Source organism: Mobula birostris, chromosome 7 (assembly GCF_030028105.1).
Source record: "Mobula birostris isolate sMobBir1 chromosome 7, sMobBir1.hap1, whole genome shotgun sequence".
Lineage (NCBI taxonomy): Eukaryota > Metazoa > Chordata > Chondrichthyes > Myliobatiformes > Myliobatidae > Mobula > Mobula birostris.
The window spans coordinates 109,824,031-109,850,394 of record NC_092376.1 but is presented as its reverse complement, the minus strand read 5'-3'; the positions used below and the strand labels follow the sequence as shown (position 1 = coordinate 109,850,394).

The following is a 26,364-nucleotide window of genomic DNA, read 5'->3' as shown; positions in this document are numbered from 1 at the left end:
CACTAGTGCACGAAGATCAAACTGCTGTGGCTTGCTCTGCCCATAACATCCTCATGCACCATCTAGCGACAGGACATGACACTCAGGGACTTGGGCTATTTTATTGCTTTTTATGTGACAGTATGTTTACTGCTATCGTAATTATTCTATGCGATATGTGTCTTGTGCTGTGCTTGACTGTTGGTCCTTGGCCCCAGAAGAACATTGTTTCGTTTGGCTGTACTCATGGGTATTCATGTATGATTGAATGACAATTATACTTGAACATCCGTGTACCCAGGATATTGAAAAATGGCATTACATTCCAGTTTGTTTCCAGAGTGCACAGCAGCATACTTTAACTCAGCCTGTAACAGGACTCTGATCGTATTGACCAACAGCTAAATGAAAACTACCTTGATCAAATGTGTATGACATTCTATTTAAGGAAAGCATCAGAATGGCCTGACAATGGTTGCATTCGCAAATGGATTGCTACTAGATTCTGGGAAGCTGCCAACAGTGTGGGCACAATAGTAGAGCTGTATGAATCTTAGCCTGAGCAAAATAAAAGTTAAATCCAAACTGGGACAACACTATAAGGCTGGACACTGACACTATAAAGCTGGACCGTTCCTTTTTCAGGTTCAGATGTATTGAAAATAAGAATTGAGATTATTTTCATCATAAAGTGTGGCACACAGCTTAAACACACAAGAAGTATGAGTAGGATTAGACGATTCAGCCTTTTAATGCCTCTGATATTTATTATGATCATGGCTGATCTTCTGTCTCAGCCTGATTTTCTTGTTCTATCCCCATATCCATGATTTCTCTGAATGAGATAACTTTATTGATTTGTGGTTTAAGTGAACACATCAACTGAGCTTCCACCGTCCAACAGAGAGAGAATTCCAAGTTCTCTAGCCTCCTCATGAGGAGATTTTTCTTCATTCAATAACTGCCCTGCCTTTTAAGCTGATACTGTGTCACCTAATTCTAAATTCCTCTGTCGGGTGAGATATCCTTCCCAAATCCAGCCGATCAAACCCTTTTGGAACTTATTATGTTGCAATGAGATCTCCTCTTATTCCTCAAAGATCCAGCAAAAACAGTTTCAGTTACCTTTTCTCAGGTGGCAAAGCTGCTATTTTGGAACCAGTCCAGTTGATCTCAATAGTAAGTACATCCTTACTTCGGTAAAGAGATCAAAACTGTACCCAGTGTGCCAAGTGTAATCTCAGCAAGCTCCCATTAAACCACATTAAAACATACGTACTCCTGTTTCCAGATCCTCTCAGAAGGAATCCTAAGTTAACATTTGCCATCTCAGTTGATCACTACGCATGTACTTTAACCTTCAATGACTTATGCAAAATGACATCAAAGACCTTTCAAACATTCTCATGACCCAGTCTCTCACCATTTAACAAATACTCTGCTTTTCTGTTTTCTGTACCAAAGTGGACAACTTCACATTTTGCAATATTCCATGCATGTTCTTGTTCTGTCATTCAGTCTATCTAAATCCCCTTTAAGGTCTTTACATCTTTTTCAGATACCTAGTTTTGCAACATCAGCAACTTGCAAATGTGATATTTGGTCTTTGAATTGACTCATTGAGAAAAACTGAACCAAACTATGTTTGATTGTGAAATTCATGCTTCAATCTCATTTTCTTAATTTCTTTAAGTGATGTGGTCTTTGCGGGCTTTAATTGCCCATTCCTAAGCTGCCTTTGAGAACATGACAGCAAGAAACATTGCAGTCCTTGAGTAGTGGATATAGCCACAATACTCTAAGGGAGAGAGCACCAGGTTTGCAACATCAACAAATTAAGGAGGTATGGGGCCCTACAGGAAAAGTGGGGAACATCAGAAAGTTATGTACTGTATAAACAAAGCCCCAGAAGCTTCAAAAACTTCACTTTATTAAATGAACTGAGTGAGTTCAAAACAAAAGGCCTCCAAACCGCAGGCAAGACGGCCTCATTTTAGGAAACCACATCATGAAACTCATAAAATGAAAATGTGATCTTGTAGCCAGATTTTCTCAAGCCTCCTGCTCATGCACAGCTGCATCTGGGAATGGGTGCGTTTACAGGGAGAGACTCAGTAGTTCCTGCCCGCTGCCCACTGAGCAACAAGTTAAAATACAAACATATCACAACGGCAGCTGTAACCTGGATGTAGACAGCTCCTTTAAGTCTGAAGGATATTTCAGATGAGCAACTACCAGGAAAAAAATTGGCAAATAATCTCATTGGGAGTTGTTAAGGCAGATGACTCAAGGGTTGGTCTAAAAAGTAAATATTAAGGAGCATTTTTGGAGCGGGAAAGACATGGAAAAGATCAGGGAGAAAATTTCACAGTCTGAATGAATGAAGCAGAAGTTTAAGTGTGGGATTACTAAATTGGTGAGGACTTTAGTTCTGGGCGGGGTAAGTAGGATATGAAAGTATGATGTTAGGCAAAACATTGAGTAAACTCTTTCTTTCCTTACTGTGAGAAAAAAAATCACATACTGTAAATATGATTGGTATCCTGTTTGGAGAGACACAGAACACACTGTCCAAGCACTGAGGGAAAATCTAAGCCAACAGGTGCATTGCTCGGCTTTCAGGAATTATCCGCTGTCTCTCCTCCATAATGTTTTCATGATGGGTGCAAGACTATGTAGCTGGATAACAGATGGTTTTAATGGATGGTCTGTGGAACTGGCATTAAAGGTTAAGGATGGCACAGCAGTACAGCAGATAATGCTGCTGCAACACAACTCCAGTGACCCATGTTCGATCCTACCCTGCAGATGCTGGAAATCCGAAGCAACACACACACACACAATGCTGGAAGAACTCAGCAAGTCAAGCAGTATCTATGAAAATGAATAAACAGTCAATGTTTCAGATCCTTTTTTGGGAGAGAAAGGGAAGGGGGAAGATGCCAGAATAAAAAGGTGGGAGAGGAAAAGAAGGATAGCTAGAATGGGATAGGTGAAGCCAAATGGGTAGGAAAGATAAAGGGCTGGAGAGGAAGGAATCTGATAGAAGAGGAGAGTGGACCATAGGAGAAAGGGAAGGAGAAGGGGGCACTAGGTGGAAGTGATAGGAAGTTGAGAAGAAGTAAGAGGCCAGAGTAGGGAAATAGAAGGAGTGGGGGATGGAAACTTTTTTTTTACCAGAAGGAGAAATCGATATTCATGCCATCAGGTTGGAGGCTACCCAGACGGAATCTGAGGCATTGTTCCTCCACCTTGTGAGTGGCCTCATCTTGGCTCAAGAGAAGGCCATGGACTCACATGTCAGAACAGGAATGGGAATGGGAATTAAAATGTTTGGCCACCAGGAAGTTCTGCTTTTGGCAGATGGTCGGAGATACTCAACAAGACAGTCCCCCAATCTACAACGGGTCTCACTAATGTAGAGGAGGCCGCATCAAGAGCACCAGCCACAATAGATTCTTCTGAGCATATTGTTTTCCTCCCATATTCCAAAGACCTTCTGATAGTCTAATTGACCATTGTAAATTCCTGCTAGTGTAGGCATGAATCAGGAGAAACAAGAGGCAATTGATAGGCAAGTGAGAGAGAATAGGTTAGAGTGAATTAAGTGATGAATAACTTTGCTCTGAGAATTGACATACATTTGATGGGAGAAATGGTCTCTTCCCATGTCATAGAGAATGTGAGAAATTCTCTCCCATCTTAGTTAAAGACATGTACACATCTGAAGTTCCTCACATGTTCAGTGCTAAGGAATAGAGTAATTTTACTTCAAAAAATTCTGCATTTAGAGAAATATGTCTGGAGCTGGATGAGGGATGATATGTGGGACTTAGTTTTTGTCTACAAGGAGGGAGTGTGGTGCTTATGCAGGCAAATAAAAGTTATTCATATTTCTCCCTTACTTGGATTGGAGACTGACAATGTTGATGGGTTTTCAGAATGTTTTGAAATGCCCAGTAGGCTAGGCAGTATCTTTGTAGAGAGAGACACATTGCAGGTCTCTCATCAGTTCTGATGAAGGGTTATCAACTTGAACCACGAACACTGCTTCTTTTGTCACAGCTGCTACCTGGCCTTTGCAGCACTTGCAATGTTCTGTTTTTGGGTTACCCTTGTGAGGTAAAAATCTGATGAAACAAACAGTGTCAACGTGGGCACGGAGAGGCTGGACTTTTCGGAATGGAATTCTACACACCTATCCAATTCGAATAGTCACATGACTTACATCATGAGCATCCTGATTGGTCAGAAGTAGGAATTCTAAGCCACAAGTAACAAAGTTATAATTAACTTTACAGCTGAAGTGAGCAGATTAGTGCATCTCAGTGGCACAACATATTGCTTTACATCCATTAATTTATGAAAAATATTTCAGCCAAAATAATATCCAGTAGTAACTAAAAATGAGGAATCTGCGAGCTTCTGACAAATGATTTTGCTGTCCACTTAACCAATGACCTCACATTACTAAGTGCAATAAGTTCTGAATATTTAACCATGTGTTTGATCATGGCACATGCAATGAAAGATTGGATTTTCTGACAGTGTAAACCACAATCCAGCTTAGACTGTCTATCAGTCCATGACTTTGCTGGGGCTGTGGGTTTTATGGTTTTTGTGGCTGTGCCCACCTTTGGAGGAGCTTCACTGGTCATTATGACCCAAGGATTATGCAGCTCACCATGATGAGACCAAATTTTAAACACAAAATAATCTCCAGATGCTGGGGTCAAAGCAACACTCACAACACGATGGAGGAACTCAGCAGGTCGGGCAGCATCCGTGGAAACGATCGGTCGACGTTTCGGGCCGGAACCCTCCATCAGCACTGTAGGGGGAAAGGGCAGAGGCCCTATAAAGAAGGTGGGGGGATGGTGGGAAGGAGAAGGCTGGTAGGTTCCAGGTGAAAAACCAGTAAGGGGAAAGATAAAGGGGTGGGGGAAGGGAGGCAGGGAGGTGATAGGCAGGAAAGATGAAGAAAGAATAGGGGAAAACACAATCACCTACCACCCTACTAGCCTCTGGATCCAACACATTATCCTCCGCAACTTCCGCCACCTTCAACAGGACCCCACCACTAAGCACATCTTTCCCTCTTCACCCCTCTCCGCTTTCCACAGGGATCGGTCCCTCCGCGACTCCCTGGTCCACACGTCCCTCCCCGTGGATCTCCCACCTGGCACTTATCCCTGTAAGCGCAAGTGCTACACCTGTCCTTACACCTCCTCTCTTGCCACCATTCAGGGCCCCAAATAGTCCTTCCAGGTGAGGCAACACTTCACTTGTGAGTCTGTTGGGGTCATCTATTGCACCTGGTACTCCCGGTGCGGCCTCCTCTACATCGGTGAAACCCGACGCAGATTGGGGGACCGCTTCGTCAAGCACCTCCTCTCCGTCCACCACAACAGACAGGATCTCCCAGTAGCCACCCACTTCAACTCTGCTTCCCACCCCAATTCAGATAAGTCCATACATGGCCTCCTCTACTGCCATGATGAGGCTAAACTCAGGTTGGAGGAGCAACACCTCATATACCGTCTAGGTAGTCTCCAGCCCCTTGGTATGAACATAGAATTCTCCAACTTCTGGTAATTCCCTCCCTCTCCCTTCCTTTATCCCTATGTCACTCTGCCCCCTCCCCCAGCTGCCTACCACCTCCCTCTTGGTTTTGCCTCCTTCTACTACCCATTGTGGTTTCCCCTATTCTTTCTTCACCTTTCCTGCCTATCACCTTCCTGCCTCCCTTCCCCCACCCCTTTTTCTTTCCCCTTACTGGTTTTTCACCTGGAACCTACCAGCCTTCTCCTTCCTACCCTCCCCCCACCTTCCTTATAGGGCCTCTGCCCCTTCCCCCTACAGTCCTGACGAAGGGTTCCGGCCCAAAACGTCGACTGACCGTTTCCACAGATGCTGCCTGACCTGCTGAGTTCCTCCAGCGTGTTGTGAGTGTTGATGAGACCAAATTTCTTTTCTGGACTTGAATATAATTTCAGGAAAGCAAACACTTCTAGATTGAGCCTCTTCTGAGCAAATGTAACGCAGAATTGGCAATGCCGTAATAGAAGAAAAGAGGTTGTAATTGTTTTGTGGAAATCTGAATGACTTACAGACGGGCAAAGTAGATGACTTTTGAAACTGTCTCCCATTAAAAGTTTCTGTGTCTAAATCTGGCCAAGGAGGAAAATAGATAGACAAGTTTCATATACCAAATCATTGGCCTGGGACGACTTCTGGGAACTCGCTTACATACAAAAAATTACTATCGTTTGTGATGTACTGATGGAGTAGACAGCTGACCCATTCTGGCAAATACATAAGCAATGTGTATACGTCTGAGGTACCAGAGAATTGTTGCAATTCATCAAACAAAAGCAGAAGACCAAGAAACAGAGAAGTAATTGGTGTGCCATTTTATAGAACTGACACAAAAGAGGAGAATAGGTCTGAAACAAGTCATCTGTGATCATATTGAATGATGGGAGAGGCTTGGTGGGCCAAATGACCTACTCTTCCGATTATCCTGCGTTTGCTAACCCTCTTGCTTTTACCTTAAGATTTATTGCTAACAATAAATCATATATGATTTATTACTGATAATAGCAGATTTATAAAATGAACCAGCCTTTCATATCTCTTTGCAGTCAGCAGTGTATCCTTTCCTAGTAGAGAAGGAACTAATTCTGAATGGTTTTACACAGAGTAAACTTTTATCCCAATTTGAAGTTGGGTACAGTCTTCATCTGGCTCCATTTGCTTAACTTCTGCTTCCTGTTCCAACCCAGTTTTAGTAATTAAATTAGATACACTGTCAGAATTGGTTCAAGGCTTCATTTATTGAATGAGACAGGAAAAACACAGGAAAAAGGAAGCACTTTTATTAAGCGTTGTGGGAAGGAGTCTGTGCCATTTAATTTCAAACTGATGTTGAGAATACAGTTCAAAAAGAAATGGGACCAAAATGGTTGTGTTTTAATTTCTAAAGATCAGTTCAATGTAGGTCTTAACCAAGAATTATTAAACAATCAGGATTTTAACTTCTTTGTTTTGCTCCCATAGCAGTAATATAATCACATTGATCTTGAATTCATTTCTGACAAAGCATAATATCTTTGAGGCATTAACGTTCCTTTCAATATTGGAAAATCATCTACTTATTATAAACATGTGTTCCCTGCAGTGACATTTCTTTGGAAAACAAACCTGCAGAAATTGTGAGAATAAAGGAACATGCACACGATCCCAAAACAGCCACTGCTTTGAGACTGAACCACACCCCTCCTGTCAGTCAAGGACTAGCACAAGGATCCTGTCTACCTCATTGTCAGCTAAAGGAACATGTTTCTGACATCTGGGAGCTAGTTGTCCATCATCGGAGTAAAAGAGATAGAATAATGTACGGACGCAAACTATTCTTGTAAAAGGACAGAGAGAGCACAATAAATTGGTGACTTTAATCTTGCCTATCTGAACAAACTGAGAATGTTTAAAATGATCCATAGGATATACGTGCTGATACCTTGTACCAACCCAGCTGCCTATAGCTTTAATCCAGTCTTCCGACATGGTGAGGAGAAACTCCAAACCACCCAGGAACCAGAAATCCAACTTTAAATAGGCTATGCTCTGATATTATCAGGGCAGCACCTTTTTTTGTAAAATACTGGGAAAGCAATTGCAACGATAAAATGGGCACTTAACAGCGTGTTTTACAGGCGCTAGAAGCCACAGAAACACTTAGAGTCAACACATTTCTTTAGAGTTTAGTTACAGCTGTAATGTTGGAAATTACTGCAACCACTTAGTGTAAACCAAGCTTGCGTAAAGATGTTTATAGTGATCTGGTTGGAAAAGCATTAGTGTCAGAGAACTGCCCTGCTGATTGAGCAAATGATACCATGGGATCTCTTTCCTCTTTTCGAGACTTTCATGGCCAGGCAATAGGCAACATCCAGCTCTGTCTGGTCATAGTCTTAGATTATTGGAAAGGTGTGTAATCTTAAATAAAGAAGCAAATGCCACTCAGGTGGGTAATAAGGTGATGCATCTCAAATGGTTCATAGTTATGATCATCTCTATACATTAGAGTACTGGAATTGTAATATAGGAGCCCGTGCAACTGGGGGAATTGAAAAGGAATTTAGAATAAAGGGAACTGTAGCTAATGGAGGAATGATGGTGTTGATGTTAGCACCACCACATTCCATGGCACTTGTTCACAGCTCTGACAGGAGTTCCAAGGATTTCGTGGTCTCCAGTCCAAGACGTGTTCTAATGGGGAAGAGCTTGGAGTGGAGAAACCCAGCTACCACCATCTTGGTCATTAGCCTTCTAACCCATTCACCCTCAAGTCAGTTTGCACACGACTAAGAGAACAAATATTCCCTTTGAAGTCCTGCACTGTAAGGATCAAAATAATACTCTCCAGAATTTAGATTAGTCACGAGCAGAGTCATTTCAGTCCAGCACGTGTTGATCCACGGCTAGCTACACACCTGTCTTCCACATCTTTCTTAGACTCCACATGGAGTCTAAAAGTGCTGAGATATGCAGCATTCTCCTCCAGCCATGCCTTGCTTCGGGGCTAGAAATTAGTGGAAAATAAAGTTATTTAAGTTCTTTTTAGAGATTTTAGTTATTGATTCATTGAAATTCTACTTAATATATTAAAACTTATAACTACTTTAAATAGTTCTTATTACTCCAATCATTCTAATAGATATTGATGATTTTTATAAGCCTCTTAATATCTGAGTCAATAGAAGCCTCCTAACTATGACAGATAATGCTCCATCACCAGCTTTCACTCCTTTCTTTCTTCCTTTCTTTTTTTGTTTTTGGCATGTGCCTGTGTGTGTGCGAGTCTGTGCGTCTGCGTGTGTGCGCGCGTCTGTACGTCCGTAATGATGTCTTTTTCATGGCTTTTACAAGGCGCGGAGCGAAAGAGAGAGACTGTGTGGCATACCACTCCTCACACAGACATTTTCGCAGTATTTTCCTTTTATTTTACGAGGTCGAGTTGTGATCTCGACTCTCAACCCAGCACGGATGGAAAGCATACTCGGGAGCGGCCGCCAATGTCATTGCACCACCAGCCGGCCCCTCCTTTCAAAGGCTTTCAGGGTGTTCAATTACGTCTTCATTAACCTCACTCCATCTCAACAAATGACTTGGATTTTCAGAGAGGCAACTTGTCTGTCTCTGTGGATCTGCATCAGTCCTGGTAAATGCAAGGTAGTTGTGATCCAAGTCATTGTCAAAGCAACAAGAAAAATCCAGCTCTGTTTTGTCATGTACTACAGCAGGTTAATGGGAAGCCTTGTAATCTTTAGAAAACTAATGACATGGTCAGTTGGTTGGTTAATCAGTCACTGTAATTTGCCCATAATGTGTTGAGTGAGTGGTGAAATCTGGAGAGGGTTGATGGGACTATGGGGAGAATAAATAATATTAGTGTAAATGGGGAATTGATGGTTGGTGCAGAATTGATGGGTCAAAGCATTTGTTTCCATGTTTATGACTCTAAAGCTAGGAATTTATGTATATTTATAATTGACCAAAAGATAGATGAAATTACTAAAGAGAGAAAAAAGATGTAACGTGAGAAGAAAGCAAGAAGAGAGGCAAAAATTTGTTTCAATAGATGTTTAGACCATAAGACATTGGAGCAGAATTAGGGCATTTGGCCCATCCAGTCTGCACAGCCACTCAATCTTGGTTGATCTTTTTTTTACACTCCTCAGTCCCACTCCCTAGCCTTCTCCCCATAACCTTTGATGTAGTGTCCAAACAAGAACCTATCAAGCTCTGTCTTGAACACGCCCAATGACCGGGGCTCAGAGTTGCCAGTGGTAATAAATTGCACAAATTCACCACCCTCTAACTTAAGAAATTTCTCCGCATCTCAGTTTTAAATGGATGCCCCTCTATCCTGAGTCTGTGCCCTTTTGTCCTCAACTCCCCCACCATGGGAAACATCCTTTCCACATCTACTCTGTCTAGGCCTTTCAACATTCGAAAGGTTTCAGTGAGATCCCACTTCATCCTTCTAAGTTCCAGCAGGTACAGACCCAGAGCCATCAAATGTTCCTTGTATGATAAGACTTTCATTCCCAGAATCATCCTTATGAACCTCCTCTGAACCCTCTTCAATGCCAGCACATCCTTTGCTAGATGAAGAGCCCAAAACTGTTCAGAATACTCAAGGTGAAGCCTCACCAGTGCCTTCTAAAGCCTCAACATCACATCCCAGCTCTTATATTCTAGACCTCTTGAAATGAATGCCAACATTGCATCTGCCTTCCTCACCACCAAATCTAGCTGCAAGTTAACCTTTAGGGTGTTCTGCAGAAGGACTCACAAGTCCCTTTGCATCTCAGATTTTTGGATTTTCTCCCCATTTAGAAAATAATATTCCTCACATTATATTTTTTTACCGAAGTGCATGACCATGCATTTTCCAGCATTGTATTTTATTTGCAACTTTTTCGTCCATTCTCCTAATCTGACCAAATTGTCCTACAGCCGATCTGTTTCCTCAATACCATCTGTCCCTCCACCAATCTTAGTATCATCTGCAAACCTGGCGACAGAGCCATCTATTTCATCATCTAAATCTTGAATTAACAGCGTAAAAAGAAGCAGTCCCAACACCGACCCCTGTGGAACACCACTAGTCACTGGCAGCCAACCAGAAAAGGATCCTTTTATTCCCACTCACTGCCTCCTACCAATCAGCCAAAGCTCTAACCATGCCAATAACCTTCCTGTAATACCAGCTTCATGTGTGGCACCTTGTCAAAGGCCATCTGAAAGTCCAAATATACAACATCCATTGTATCCCCTTTATCTATCCTACTTGTAATCTCCTCAAAGAATTCCACCAGTTTCATCAGGCAAGATTTTCCCTTATCAAAACCAAGCTGACTTTGTCCTATCTTGTCCTGTATTACCAAGTACTCCATAACTCATCCTTAGGTATTGACTTCAACATCTTCCCAACCACGGAATTCAGGCTAACGTGTCTAGAATTTCCTTTCTGCTTCCTTCCTCCTTTCTTAAAGCGTGGAATGATATTTGCAATTTTCCAGTCCTCTGGCACCACGCCAGAGTCCAATGATTTTTGAAACATCATTATTACTGCCTCCACAATTTCTACCACCACCTCTTTCAGAACCCTAGGGTGCAGTTCATCTGGCCCAGGGCTTATGTACCCTTAAGGCTTTGAGCACCTTCTCCCCTGTAATAGTAACCGCACTCACTTCTCTTCCCTCACACCGTCCAACATCTGGCACACTGCTAGCGTCTTCCACAGTGAAAGGACTGATGCAAAATATTCATTTAGTTCATCTGCCATCTCCTTAGTCCCCACTATTATTTTTCTGGCCTCATTTTCTAGTGACCCTATATCCGCTCTCACCTCTATTTTAGTATTTACATATTTGAAAAAGCTTTTAGTATCCACTAATATTGTTTGCTAGCTTGCTTTCATATTTCATCTTTTCCCTGGTAATGATTTGTTTAGTTGCTCTCTGTAGAGTTTTAAAAGCTTCCCCCCAAGCCTCTGTCTTCCTGCTAATTTTTGCTTTGTTGTATGCCCTTTCTTTTGCTTTGACTGCCCTTGTCAGGCATAGTTGTACTATTTTGCCATTGAGTATTTCTTTGTTTTTGGAATACATCTATCCTGTAAATTCCTCTTTTTTTCCCAGAAGCTCATGCCATTGCTGCTCTGCTGTCATCCCTGCCAGCATCTCCTTCCAATTTACTTTGGCCAACTCCTCTCTCATATCAACACACATCAAAGTTGCTGGTGAACGCAGCAGGCCAGGCAGCATATCTAGGAAGAGGTACAGTCGACGTTTCGGGCTGAGACGTTGACTGTACCTCTTCCTAGAGATGCTGCCTGGCCTGCTGCGTTCACCAGCAACTTTGATGTGTGTTGCTTGAATTTCCAGCATCTACAGAATTCCTCGTGTTTCCTCTTTCTTATCACTGTACTTTCCTCTACTCCACTGAAATGCTGCTATGTCAGACTTTACTTTCTTCCTATCAAATTTCAAGTTGAACTCAGTCATATTGTGATTACTGCCTCCAAAGGGTTCTTTTACCTTAAGCTCCTTAATCACTTCTGCTTCATTAGATAACACCCAGTCCAGTGTAGTTGATCCCCTAGTAGGCACAAAGACAAACTGCTCCTAAAAACCATCTTGTAGGCATTCAAAAAACTCACCCTCTTGAGATTCATTGCCAACCTGATTTTCCCAATTGACCTACATGTTGAAATCTCCCAGACTATCATAACGTTGCTCTTTTGATACGCCTTTTCTATTTCCCATTGCAATCTGTAGGTCACATCCCAGCTGCTGTTGGGGGGCTTGTATATAACTGCCAGCAGAGCCACGCTACACTCTCTGCCTACCTTCCTATCTCTCTAATACAACTTGTAACCTTGGACATTTAGCTTCCAACTGGAAACATCCCTCAGCCACAATTTAGTGATAGCCATAACATCATACCTGACAATCTATAATAGTGCAACAAGATTACCCACCTTATTTCTTATACTTGGTGCATTGAGATACGAGGTATAACACTTTGAGTACTGTATTTGCTACCCTTTTTGATTCTGCATCCCTAATGCACCGATACTCACTCTGCTGGTGGCAATTTTTTCCTATCATCTACCTGCACTTCCAGACAGTCTGACTGCACGCTCTCTTGGCTTTTTACCATCCATCCTATCCTGAGTCCCTTCACTCTGGTTCCCACCCCTCTGCCAAATTAGTTTAAACCCTCCCTAGCAGCTCTAACAAATCTGCCCGTGAGACTGTTGGTTCCCCTCGGGTTCAGGTGCAACCCATCACTTTTGAACAGGTCATATCTCCCCCAGAAGAGATCCCAATGATCCAAGAACCTGAAGCCCTGACCCCTGCACCAGCTTCTCAGCCACACATTACTCTGCCAGATCATCCTATTTCTACGCTCACTGGCGTGTGGCATAGGCAGCAATCCAGAAATTACTACCCTGGAGGTCCTGCTTCTCAGCTTTCCACCTTACTCTGTAAATTCTCTCTTCAGGACCTCTTTGCTTTTCCTTCCTGTGTCATTGATTACCAATATGTGCCAAGACATCTGGTTGCTCTCCCTCCCCCTCAAAAATGCTGTGGACAAGATCTAGGACATCCTGACCCTGGCACCTGGGAGGCAACCTACTATTCGGGTGTCCCGTTCATGTCCACAGAACCTGCTGTATGTTCTTCTGGCTATTGAGTCCCCTCTCACTACAACTCCCCTCTTTTCCCTCTTTCCCTTCTGCACCGCAGACCCACGTTCAGTGCCAGTAACCTGGTCTCCATGGCATTCCTTTGGGAAGTCATCCCCCACAACAGTATCCAAAGTAGTATAATTATTATTCAGGGGAATGGCCACAGGGGTGCTCTGTGCTAACTGCCTGTTCACATTTCCAATTCTCCTGATAGTCACCCAGCTACTCACGTCACCCCTGTAAGAGAATGGTGGAGCTATTAAGTAAATACTCGGTTAAGCAACTGATGACAATCCATAAACATGGATAATCATGGATGTAATGAGAATGAGAAATTTAGAGAAAATACTAATTAGTTGTGACTAAGTATGGACAGATTAATTAAACTAAAAGTTAATGATTTATATGAACCTGCCAGCACACATTCTTGGTTTCAACAAAATTTCCTTAGTTTGCAGAAACAATGTGTTTGAAATTAGATGGCTGCTGCTAACAGGAGGTAGCAAATGCAATGTTACTATCGAAAGCAGGGAATTCCAGCCAATTAGCCTGACATCAAAGATGGGGGGAAATATTTGAATCTATCATGAGTGACAATGCAGGTCATGTACAAAATACAAAAGCATAATATAGATTGATAGAGACTAAACAGATTTGTGGAAGGAAAATTGAGTTTGACAAAACTTTGTGAGGTTTTTGAAGTTATTAAACATGAGCATGTGTCTTAGACTTTTGCTTTAAAAATGTGTGTAAAGATATGGTTATTTAGACTAATATGATGGGGTAATGGGTGATACATAGGTATAGAAAGAGAGTGGGAAATGGATAGAATACTAAAAGTGAGTGTTTTAAGATGGTCGACTATTGGGTTGCCAAAACAATCAGTGCAGGGCCACAGATATTTATGGACTATTAATTGCCAAGATAAATATGTAGATCCTAACACATTCCAATTACTGATGAGATAAATGTGGTAACGGAACAGGATAAGGAGAAAGGCAAGTGATGGTGAAGAAAGGTAAAGTGATTTTGAAAAAAAATGGAAGAATAGAATGCATTTTAATAACAAAGTACAGTACTGAAAGATTTTCATATTCAAAGATCTTACACCTAAACCATGATACTTCATATGGGAAACATTATGATGACAAATGGTATGGAAGCCTTTATTTCAAAGGAAGTGGAATGTCAAAATTAAGAGATCATGCATTAAACTTAATGGCCCTTGCTCTAACTACATTATTTTTGGTTCCTTTACCTAACAAAAGACAGAATTCTTTAGAGAGATTGCTGCAGATTTAGAGAGGTCCCTGCCCAATTATCATCATCATATAACCTATAGCACCAGCGATCCCAACACACAAGACCACTGCTCTACTAGCACAAGGAATACCTACCATTCCATGCCAAGGCTGCATTTCAGGAAATCTGATCATTTGGCTGTCCTTCTACCTGAACACAGACAGAGACTAAAGAGCAAGGCTCCAGAGATTAGGACATCAAAGAAGCATTTGTGGGAGACAGAGCACGGGCTATGGGATTGTTTTCAGTTGGTGGAATGGGCCGTGTTCAAGGACTCATCTGTGGATTTGAATGGCTATCATGAACTTTATAAAAAAACGAGTGCGTCCCCACAAAATCATTCAGTCTTTCCCAGTCAGAATCCCTGGGTGAGTAATGAGATTTGCAATCTGCTAAGGGCCAGATCAGAAGCATTCAGATCTGATGACCAAGGAAGTTACAAGAGGTCCAGGTACGACCTTTGGAAAGCCATATCATGGGCAATTCCAGACTAAACTTGGATCAATGAAGAATGCTCAACAGCTGTGGAAGGACGTGAGTGCTATCATCTCCTACCAAGTGAAATCAAGTGACGTAGATGATAACAGGGCTTCACTTCCAGATGAGCTCAATGCCTCTGTACTTCCATTCGGCATCAAAACGGGGATGAAAAACGTCGATGATTCCGGTCCCTGATGGTGCCGTGATTTCAGTCTCTAAGGCCTGTGTGAGAGTATCCTTTAGGAGGATGAACCCATGGAAAGCATCTGACCCAGACAAGGTACCTGGCCGAGTCTAAAAACTTGTGCTGATCAACTGACTGGAGTGTTCACCGATATCATTAATCTCTTGCTTCAGCAGTCTGAGGTACCCAACTGCTACAAGCAGGCTTCGGTTATACTGGTGCCTAAGAAGAATGTGGTAACCTGCCACAATGACTATCATCCAGTAGCACTTAGATCAACTGTGATGAAATGTTTTGAGAGGATGGTGTTAAGACATGTCAGCTCCTTCCTATGAAGCAACTTGGATCCACTCCAATTTGCCTACCGGCACAACAGATCCACAGCAGATGCTATCTCATTGGCTTTTCACTCAACACTGGAACATCTGGACAGCAAAGATACAGACATCAGGATGCTCTTTATAGACTACAGCTTGGTATTCAATACTATCATCCCCCTCAAAACCAATCAGTAAGCTTCGAGACCTTGGCCTCAAATACCTCCTTGTGCAATTGGATCAACACTTGCTGATTTCACTTGGCAACAACATCTGCTCCACACTGTCCATCAGCACAATTGCACCACAAGGCTGTGTGCTTAGCCCCCTGCTCTACTCACTGTACACTTATGACTGCGTGGCTAATGCCATATTCAAGTTTGCTGATGACACCAATGTCGTTGGCTGAATCAAAGGTGGTGATGAATTAGCATAGAGTTGCGAGATTGAAAATCTGTCTGAGTGGTGCCACAATAACAACCTCTTACTCAATATCAGCAAGACCAAGGAACTGATTATTGACTTCAGGATGAGGAAACCGGAGGTCCATGAGCCAGTCCTCATCGGGGGATCAGAAGTGGAGAGGGCCAGCCACTTTAAATTCCTCAGCGTTATCGTTTCAGAAGACCTGTTACAAAGAAAGCATGACAGTGCCTCTACTCCTTTAGGAGTTTGCAAGGATTTAGCATGGCATCTAAAACTTGGACAAACTTCTATAGATAGGTAGTGGAGAGTATATTGACTGGCTGCATCACAGCCTGGAGTGGAAGCCAATGACTTTGTACAGAAAATCCTACAAAAGGTAGTGGATACAGCCCCATCCATCACAGGTAAAACCCTCCCCACCACTGAGCACATCTACATGGAGCATTGTCACAGGAAGGCAGTATCCATCATCAGGGACACCCACCACCAAGGTTATTAAAGATAAAGGCACCTCCAACTCACACCAGCAGGTTCAGAAACAGTTATTACATCTGAACCATCAGGTTCTTGAACCAGAAGGGATACCTTCACTTGCCCCATCACTAAAATGTTCGCACAACTTATGGTTTTGTGTTTCAAGGACTCTTCGTCTCATGTTTTTCATATTTATTGCTTATTTATTTACTATTATTCTTTTCTTCTTTCATTTTGTATTTGTGCAGTGAGTTGCCTTTTGCACACTGCTTGTCTGCCCTGTTAGTGTGGTCTTTCAATTATTCTATTATAGTTATTGGATTTATTGAGTATGTCAGCAAGAAAATAAATCTCTGGGTTGTATATGGTGATATGGTACCATGATAATAAATTTACTTTTTGAACTTTGAACTTTAAGCGTACAGTCACCAAGTCATCCTGGATCAAAGGCATGTTTCTAGTAGAAGAGATGGATGGTACTGGGCCTGACCTCTGTACAGTGGAAGAGTAGAAGATCATCTCCATGAAGTATGAAGTTTTCTAGCAACTTGAAAATATGAAGACAGATTGATGTCCTTAGGTCTACACTTGATGGATTTTAGGAGGATGAGGTGGGATCTCACTGAAACCCACAGCACACTGAAAGACCTGGACAGAGTGGGTATGGAGAAGATGTTTCTATTAGTAGGATCATCTAGGATGCAACTGCACAGCCTCAGGGGAAAGGGACAACCCTTTAAAACTGAGATGAGGAGTTTTTCAGGCAGATTTGATGAATCTGTGAAATTCTTTAACGCAGAGGCCTGTGGACGGCACATTTTTGAGGGTAATTAAAGCTGAGACTGATAGGTTGTTGAATGGTAAGGGGTTTACAGGTTATGGGGAGAAGGAGGGAGAATGAGGTAAAAAAGAAACCCGTTATTATTGAATGGTGACAGATTATTGATAGTCCAAATGGCCTAATTCTGTTCCTATATCTTATGGTCTTATAAATGCTGGCAGAATGTTTCAACCTGAGCAGAGAATCAATTTCAGAAAATGGAATCAGCCAATCAGGTCTTATAATTCTTAGAACCCACATAATTCTCTATTCTGGAGGGCTCTGCATTTTCAGGCATTGTGAGGCTGCAATGCAGACATTGCTAGGTTCTTGTACAGTAAGTAGAACAATGACAAAAGTGTGGAGTTGGAGTTGAGATGGATGTTGAACCATAACCTTACTAAATGGCATAGCATTTCAGCTACAGTATCAATAAAAAAGAAATACGTGGGGAAACAGAGGATGGGAGTATACTTTAGTTACTCGGGTTTAAAAAACAGTCTGCACAAGAAATAAACAGAGTTAGAACCAGCTTGCAGACAATATTTACTTATTTTGTTTACACTGTGGAATAGACCCACCAAGCCACCCAACAACCCTCTACTTAACCCCAGCCTAGCCTAACTGTGGGACAATTTAGAACGACCAATTAACCTACTAACCAGTACATCTTCGGGCTGTGTGAGGAACCGGAGCACCTGAAGAAAACCCATACATTCCACCGGGAGGACGTACAAACTCCCGACAGAGGACACCGGGACTGAACTCTGAACTCCACCGCCCCGAATTGTAATCGTATCGCGCTAACCGCTGCCCTACCCTGGTGGCTCACTTGTTGTTTGCACCCTCAGCCTGGTGCAATGGGTCACTGATGCATTGAGAAGAAACGAGGCAGCTAATATGCAGTCGGCAAGTTGCCAAATATGCATTGAGAAGTGATCAGACAAGATGTGTGAATAATATTAGCTGAAGGTTTAATGTTAGGCAGGAGAGTGAGAAGCATCCTGTTCTTCTTGAAGATACTTCTGGTGTGAGCTTGAGCTCTGACTCATAGTTTGACAGAGCTGCCATTGAATGAAGACTGCAAACATCGATATGGTTTGTTGTGTTTTATTTACAATTCATTTGGTGAATCTATTTACTTTGATCTATTTGAAACCAAGCCAAGCCATATCCAACTAAAAACTTTGAACTTTAAAGGCTTCAGGACTAAAAAGTAAAGAAAAGAAATAGGCGAAGTATGCAAACAACAGGAATTCTGCAGATGCTGGAAATTCAAGCAATGCACATCAAAGTTGCTGGTGAACACAGCAGGCCAGGCAGCATCTCTAGGAAGAGGTGTAGTCGACGTTTTAGGCCGAGACCCTTCGTCAGGTCTAACTGGAGTTGCTGCGTTCACCAGCAACTTTGATGTGTGTTGAGCAAGTATGCATGTTGCCTGTCACTCCTGGATAGCACTCTCCAGCTAGTATAATGGCCAATATTGTCAATATTTATACCCCTGCTCCCACTGCATCATTTCAATGTGGGATGATGCAGTTCGATAGATGATTATTAAATATTGCTGTTGGGTTCTATTCATCAATTGCACTGAATGGTTTTCCACATAGGGTCCAGTCAATGCTTTGCTTCAAGAACTATTCTTGTTTATTTTTCTGTTTACAATCAGATCAAATATACTGAGGCAAAGTTTTTGTTCTCTAAATGGATTCAGAAAATGTGAAACTCCACCAGCTCAATTTATTTCAGCAAGGACTTGTGGACAGCCCTTCACAACGAGCAAAATTGTGTAGGGTAGCCCTATATTCCCATTTTCCAGGGTTAGTTGCTAAATAAGGTTGTGTCCCAGGATAAGCAAAGTCTCCCCCACCTCAAAAAGACCCCTGACTTTTAAAACATGTCCAGTCAAACAAATTTAATTCTGTGATTGACATTTTGTACACTGGAGTCTCCTGGATATTAGTATTTCCATACATTCCTAATTACTGAAAATCTGATCTATTCCTCCTGAGATTTAGAACATCCTGTAGAACAGCATGAGAACAGACACTTTTGTTCACCATATCTGTGCTGACTACAATGCTAATGTAAACTAATCCAATCTGTTTGCATATGGAGTATATCCCTCTGTTCTCTGCCTGATCATATATACCCCTAAAGGCCTCTTAAGTGTTATCATACCTTCTTCTATCACTTACCCTGCAGAATGATCCAGCCACCGACTACTCTTATGTCAAGAAAAACATGCCTAGTCTTCTTCTTCTTCTTCTGGCTATTCATCCCACAGGATGATGATAGTTCCTTTCAGTCAGTCAGTGGGGTTTGATATGTGCATCCTGGAGTGGCTGTACAGGCCGATCCTTGACAGGCACTGCTTGCCACATACTTGGCAGGTGAGGCCTGGAGGGGCAGCAGGGGCAGAAGCTCTGTTGTGGCGCTTCCTGTGCCTTTCCTCTGTTGCCTCACTGAGCTTGTTCTCAGCAGCATCCACACCTTTTCTGATGGCGTCCTTCCACTGTGAGCGATCTTGAGCCAGATCCTCCCACGTTGATGGGGCAATGTCAGCTTTCTTGAGGCTCCTGTGCAGAACATCCTTGTATCGTAGTCACTGGCCTCCTCATTTTCGGGTACCACTGGACAGTTGGCCGTACAAGATGTCCTTGGGCAGTCTTTCTTCAGGCATTCTGACAACATGTCCTGCCCAGCGCAGTTGGGCTGACATCACCAAGGTTGAAACTGCTGGCAAACCGGATCCTGGCTCAAGCTATGAAGAACCAACTGTCCTCATTGATGACACTCATCTCAATGCTGTCAACAAATTTTGCTAACTGGGCAGCATGATAACATCCTCAGCTTCTCTGGATGTAGAGATTGAGTCAAGAACCAGAAAAGCCTGCTTTGCCTTTGGTCAGCTGAAAGATAGAGATGGCCACAGAACATCAGGTTGGCCACCAGGTGCAAGGTATACAGGGCCGTTATCATATCAACCTTGTTATACGGATGTGAGACATGGTGCCCATATTGGAGACACTTACGCCAGCTTGACCAACTGCAGCAGCATCACTTACGTTCTCTGAGGAAGATCACCTGGTGAGACCAAGTCTCCAATACATGCCTGGTAAATCTCATTTAAACTTTTCACCTGTCACCCTTATACCTCTGCCTTCTTGCATTTGACATTCCCACTGTGGGAAAAATGCTCTGATTATCTATCTTGTCTATGCCTCTCATTGTTTCATCTGCTTCAGTCAAGTCACCACTCAGCTTCCAATCTAGTCAACATCCTGGTGAACCTCCTCTGCACCTTCTCAATCCTGGCAAATCTTTTCTTCACCCTTACAATATCCTTCAAGCACATGCTGACCTTAGAATACAAAGGAACTTGACGCCTCAGTGGAAAATTGGTTACAGTTATTATATTGCATTTCCTGAAGTGCCGTTGATAGAATTACTTAATTTTGCTAATAAGTCCCATCCCTTCTGAAAGTTGGAGGAATCATTCTGCTTCCAATGATATTAAGCATTTGAATTGAGCTGCCTTGTTCTGTGACATTGATGACAGTTGGTTCCCATTATATTTGCATAAAGCTCAGGAAGAATGCTTCCGCACTAAGGAACTCATCTGCTTGCGAGCTGCCAGTGACTATCCATCCCACTGCATTAATTCCTCACAAGGAGTCCTGCAAATATGACTCAATGGAAAAATATGAAATAATTGAAAAGAATCCAAAAAGGAGTCCTAGTGAGACTATCATACGGGAAGCCAGGGGCTGCACACCCAAAGTGTACAGTGATTTCCTATATCATGTATGTCTGCTGGCTGCTCGGAGGACAATGGCAATCGTGCTCGTAAATCTGGATACTGTTATTGTCTTTTTACATACAGCTGCTGGATGCTTTTCAAAAGTGTGACATAATCATATGCACACTTCCTCTGTATTTGTGGTATATTTCTTCAACTGTAAGAATATAGTGTGCTAAATAATTTTGTTTATTTTACTTCCATCATGTTACCTGTGATGATTCAGCTTCCAAAGCATGCCGGGTCTTTACAAATTTTACATGAACTTTGGATAGTTTGCAAAGACTAATCAAATCAGGTTAGAGCTCATCCTTCATGAGAAGCTGAACGCTATACTGATTAATTTATCTGAAGCTGATTCTTATTTTTCCTTGGAAAAGAGTAAACAGTCAACATTTTGGGCCAAGACCTGATGAAGGTGTTTGGCTCAAAACATCGACTGCTTACTCAATTTCCTAGATGCTGCTTGACCTGCTGAGTTCCTCCAGCATTTTGTGTGTGTTCCTTGGATTTCCAGCATCTGCAGATTTCCTCCTGTTTGTCTTTCTTTGCTTTTGACCAGTCAACCCTCTTCCATGTACTCCTTCTCTGTTATGCTCTCTTTTTTAATATACTTCTGGGTTTTTTGCAAGAATTTTAATCTATTCAATATATGTATACTGTAATTGATTTACTTATTTATTGTTATTGCTATTTTATTTTGCTTTTTTCTTCTATGTTATGTATTGCATTGAACTGCTGCTGCTAAATTTCATGACACATGCTGGTGATGATAAACCTGATTCTGATTACTGAGTTAAATGCTGGTTAACATTTCAAGTCAACTTAGCTCATTCAAATTTAGTTCAAATCCACTTGAATACAAAATTGCAGCCTCGGGTAGAAGTGAACTGTGATTAATAGTTTTTTTTTTATTTTGCAAACTGTTTCTTTTGGGATGTTGTTGCTGGTTTTGCTGACACAGGTCACCTCAGACCAACAAGCAGGGAACTCAGACAAAGGGTGTTGGCATGTGGAGTAACAGACAATCTGCTGGAGAAACTCAGCAGGTCAAACAGTGGGTCGAGATGCTATGGTGGCCCATTAAGAAGATCATTGTTGGAACTCTGGAATACCTGCTGTGTCACAGCCAGCAGTTCGATTTAGTGCAAAGTCCATGTTAGCTGTTCAGGAAGTGGACAACCTGGTGATGTAAGCTGTTAAATTGTAAATGTTTATTGACGCTCCTGCCCGACAGCCAAAGCTTTCCATTTACACATTACATTTTCAAAAAGCATATAAAGATAAGAGAAACCTAGAGTTCATTCCATTGTCACAAATGTCCATGTACATAACCCACTACAGAGGCCTGATATAACATACAAATGATCCACCCCTCTTTGTGCAGGAGAAAGTTAGATATCACTGCTGTAAAAACATGATTCACCCTATGTATCGGTCAAGCGTTGTGTCCCTTGCATTTATAAACCTTCAGCGAGTGTGGGGTAACACATAGGAAAGAGTGGGCGATGTGGTTAACATTGGTCTGTCAAAGTTGAAAATAAATAGATTATCAAAGTACAACCTTGAGATTTATTTTCTTGCAGGCATTTAAATGGAAAAGAAAAATCCAATAGAAGTTATGAAAAACTACCCATAAACAGACAAAGACTGACAATCAGTGCACGGAAGAGGACAAACTGTGTAAATAAAATATAATGCTGGGAACATGAGTTGTAAAGAGTCTTTGAAAGTGAGTCTGTAAGTCGTAGAATCAGTTCAGAGTTGTGGTGATTGAAGTTATCCACGCCTTAGGTATGATGATTGTAAGGTAATAACTGTTCCTGAACTTGATGATGTGCAACCGGAGGGTTCTATTCCTCCTGCTCAATGATAGTAGAGAGAAGAAGACATAACTTTGAGGTCTTTAATGATGGATGCTGCTTTCTTGTGGCAGTGCATCGTGTAAATGCACTCAGCAGTGGGGAGTGCTTTGTCTGTGATAGACTGGGCTGTAATCATCACTTTCTGCAGCCTTTTCCATTCCTGAGCATTAGTTTTCCACACCAGGCTGTGATGCAACCACTTCAGATACTCTGTGCTGTACATCTACAGAAGTTTGTCAAAGATTTTAGGAACATGCTGACTCTATGCAAACTTCTCAGAGAGTAGAGGTGTTGTGGTGCCTTCTTTGTGATGACACTGATGTGCTGGTCCCAAGACAGAGCCTCTGACATGTTACCACCAAGGAATTTAAAGCTATTGACCCTCACCATCTCTATCAGCTTTTTGGTTTTGCTGATGTTGAGTGAAATGTTTCATATGTGAGCAGCAGCACAATATGAGAAATACTATTGCTACCTCATCAGCAACTCACCTGTCACAGTGTCTTTTCTGCATTGAATGGATTACTGAATTCTTGTCATTCATGGCACTTTATCTGAAGTCAAACCCTGAACTTAAAATGGTAGCGTAGTGGTTAGCACAATGCTTTAGAGTACCAGTGACCCAGGTTCAATTCCCGCTGGTGCCCATAAGGAGTTTGTACGTTTTCCCCGTGACTGTGTGGGTTTCCTCTGGGTGCTCTGGTTTCCTCCCACAGTCCAAAAATGTACTAATTGGTAGGTTAATTGGCCATTGTAAATTGTCCTGTGATTAGGTTAGGACTAAATTGGGGGTTGGTGGCTGGTGTGGTTCGAAGGGCCAGAAGAGCCTATTCCGCCCTGTATCTCAGTGAATAAACAAATAAAACAGGAATTCAGTAACCCCATGCATGTTCTTCATCCACATCTTTCACCAAAAACCATACATGCCACTCACAAACTTATTTACAGATTAACTAAAGCAAATGCGCGCGAGAGAGAGTAATGGCCTCTGTCATCTAACTCACTGTAAAAACAGGATTCCGAAATTACCTTCACAACTCAAACAGAAAACATTAATTTCAAGATTTTCTCCTGGCCTTCTCTGAGTAGTTCATCAACTGATGTGACAAAAGCCCAAAGGAGTGCTAATGTGTGCATTTAACCTCCTCACTGTAAAACTGCTTTGTGTAGAGGGAAATTATGCCAAGCAGAATAAAGCTATTTAGAGAGTGAGCGAAAGGTGAGAAGAGGAAGAATTAATCCCTATTTCACTGCTAAATCAGCAAGCAGCATGTAAAGAAGGGTTAGGTTTTTGTGAGGAAGTATACTTGGTAATGTAATGCTCAATGAGACGAATGTAAGATTGTCTTACTTGGTTGATCAAGATCAGGCTTGTGACACCAATGAGATGTGCTCTATTCACTGGTGCACTCTTTCTTAAAGATGCCAACTGTCGTCATGGTTAACACAGAGATCATTGTCAGTCTAGAGCATAGTGAACAAATAATGTTTAATTCCAGTCTAGCTGGGTTCCAGTCTGTTGTAAGGTGTGTGGGTGCGAAGGTGAAGAGAGGTGCTGGAGAACTGCTCAAGATCTGCTGCTGGTTTGGAATTGATTTTCTGCGCTTACCAGCTGACTACAGCTCACTTCAAATGTCTGCTTTATATTTGCAACATCTCTTGAGACACCCAATTCAAAAGTGGTGGAATAAAAAAAAATCACACCGAGGGATTGACAGCAGACTACACAGAATGTGGAGGAGAGAATTCTGGTCAACACAGATGGAGCAGAGTGCAAAGAGAACAGTATTCAGAATAATGCGAAGTAAATTCAATTCTCAGATCTAATGTGCCTTCACCTTAAGGTTTCCTCCCTTTCCAGACCATATTATGAAGTTACTATGATCTCAAATGAACTCTTCTCGGGTTTCCAGCTGGGTACAGGTATCAATTTTAACCGATGTTTCAATGACAAACTCTGCCATCTTCATCAGTGATGATGCCAAGGCATGTTAGTCCAGTTGTATTTATACCCCCATCATCCATCCCTTCTGATTGGTTAGTCCTCATCCAATCAGGTTTCCACTGCCCAACCTTGTTTTGAATAGAATTCCAGTTCTTATTATAATCCCATCGCATGGCCTAGCCAAATTGTTAATAATAATTTTGACTCAGATACTACAGACACAGTATATCAGTATGCTTTGATTTTGTTGCTTAAATCACATTCATTATATTTATTTTTTAAAAATGCAGACGCCTGGAACAAAATTTGATCAAGACTGTGGGAGCCGGAGCATTCACTCAATACAAGAAGCTCAAGCGCATGTAAGTAAACAAGGGCTTATTGAAATCAGGGCTGCAGAGTCGTTCATTAACAGAAGAATCACCACAAAGACACTAGAAATTAATTCATAGAAACATAGAAAACCTACAGCACAATACAGACCCTTCGGCCCACAATGCTGTGCCGAACATGCACTTACTTTAGAAATTACCTAGGGTTACCCATGGCCATCTATTCATTTTAAGTTTGCCTAGTAGCTTTCCCCCCACATAGCTTTTCATGAGTTCAATGGTAAACGTCCAAGAACGTTACAAGTTGGGTCAAACTAACATGTCTTTAAGGAAAGGAGTTTCATCAGAGAGTAGGAGTCTTCATCTGAATTGAATTAATGTAACGATCGAAATGCCTTATTAGTTATGACCCTTTCCATGTCAGACGTGTTATAAGAAATAGCAGTATCTGTTCCACTGATCAATAAGACCATGGCTGATCTTTTACCTCAGCATCATTTTCTAGCATGGCCCATATTTCTTGATTTCCATAATATCCAAAAATATATTGATCTCTGTCCTAAATATAATCAGTGACCAAGCCTGCACAATCCTCTCTTAGGTACAGTGTTTCAAAGATCGTTGCCATGTGGGTGAAGGAATCTCTCCTTATCTCAGTCCTGAATGGCCGATCACTACCTGTTTCTAGCAAGGAGAAATGGCATTTCTGCATATATTTTATAGAAACGCTGTACTAACTGTTCATTTCCATTATATCACCTTTCTTTCTTCTAAATGTAAGATTGTCCCAGACTGCTCCATTGTTTCTCATAGGACTAACCCCATCTTACTTCATCCCAGTTGTAGTCTCTTGGCATATTGTGTATGGATCCAATGTAATTGTGGTAGGAAGTCTTTATTCTTCTACTAAACTGTTCCTGCAATGAAGCCAGCATACTGTTTTGTCTTCCTAATGCTTGCTTTACCTACGTGGTAATTCTCAGTGATTCATGTAAAAGAGCCCACAGCCTCTCGAAATCAACTGCATGAGTGTAGTCAACTTTACTATGTATTTCTATCAATATAAATGGCTTAGCATTTTCCCATTATATTCACCCTCCATCTTCCTATTCCCTTAACCTGTCTATGTCTCTCTGCATCCTCCTCGTATCCATACTGGCCTTTATCATCAACA

The 26,364-nt window shown here is 41.9% G+C and overlaps 1 protein-coding gene across 2 annotated transcripts in view; it reads left to right on the top strand.

Moving 5' to 3' along the window:
- LOC140200362 (slit homolog 3 protein-like) overlaps positions 1–26,364 on the top strand; it is a 669,401-nt gene that overhangs the window by 473,441 nt on the left and 169,596 nt on the right. For both annotated transcript variants that reach the window (XM_072263584.1, XM_072263583.1), the window contains one exon: positions 25,149–25,220. In XM_072263584.1, coding sequence (XP_072119685.1) covers positions 25,149–25,220 — 72 coding nt within the window. The remainder of the gene's footprint in view (positions 1–25,148; positions 25,221–26,364) is intronic.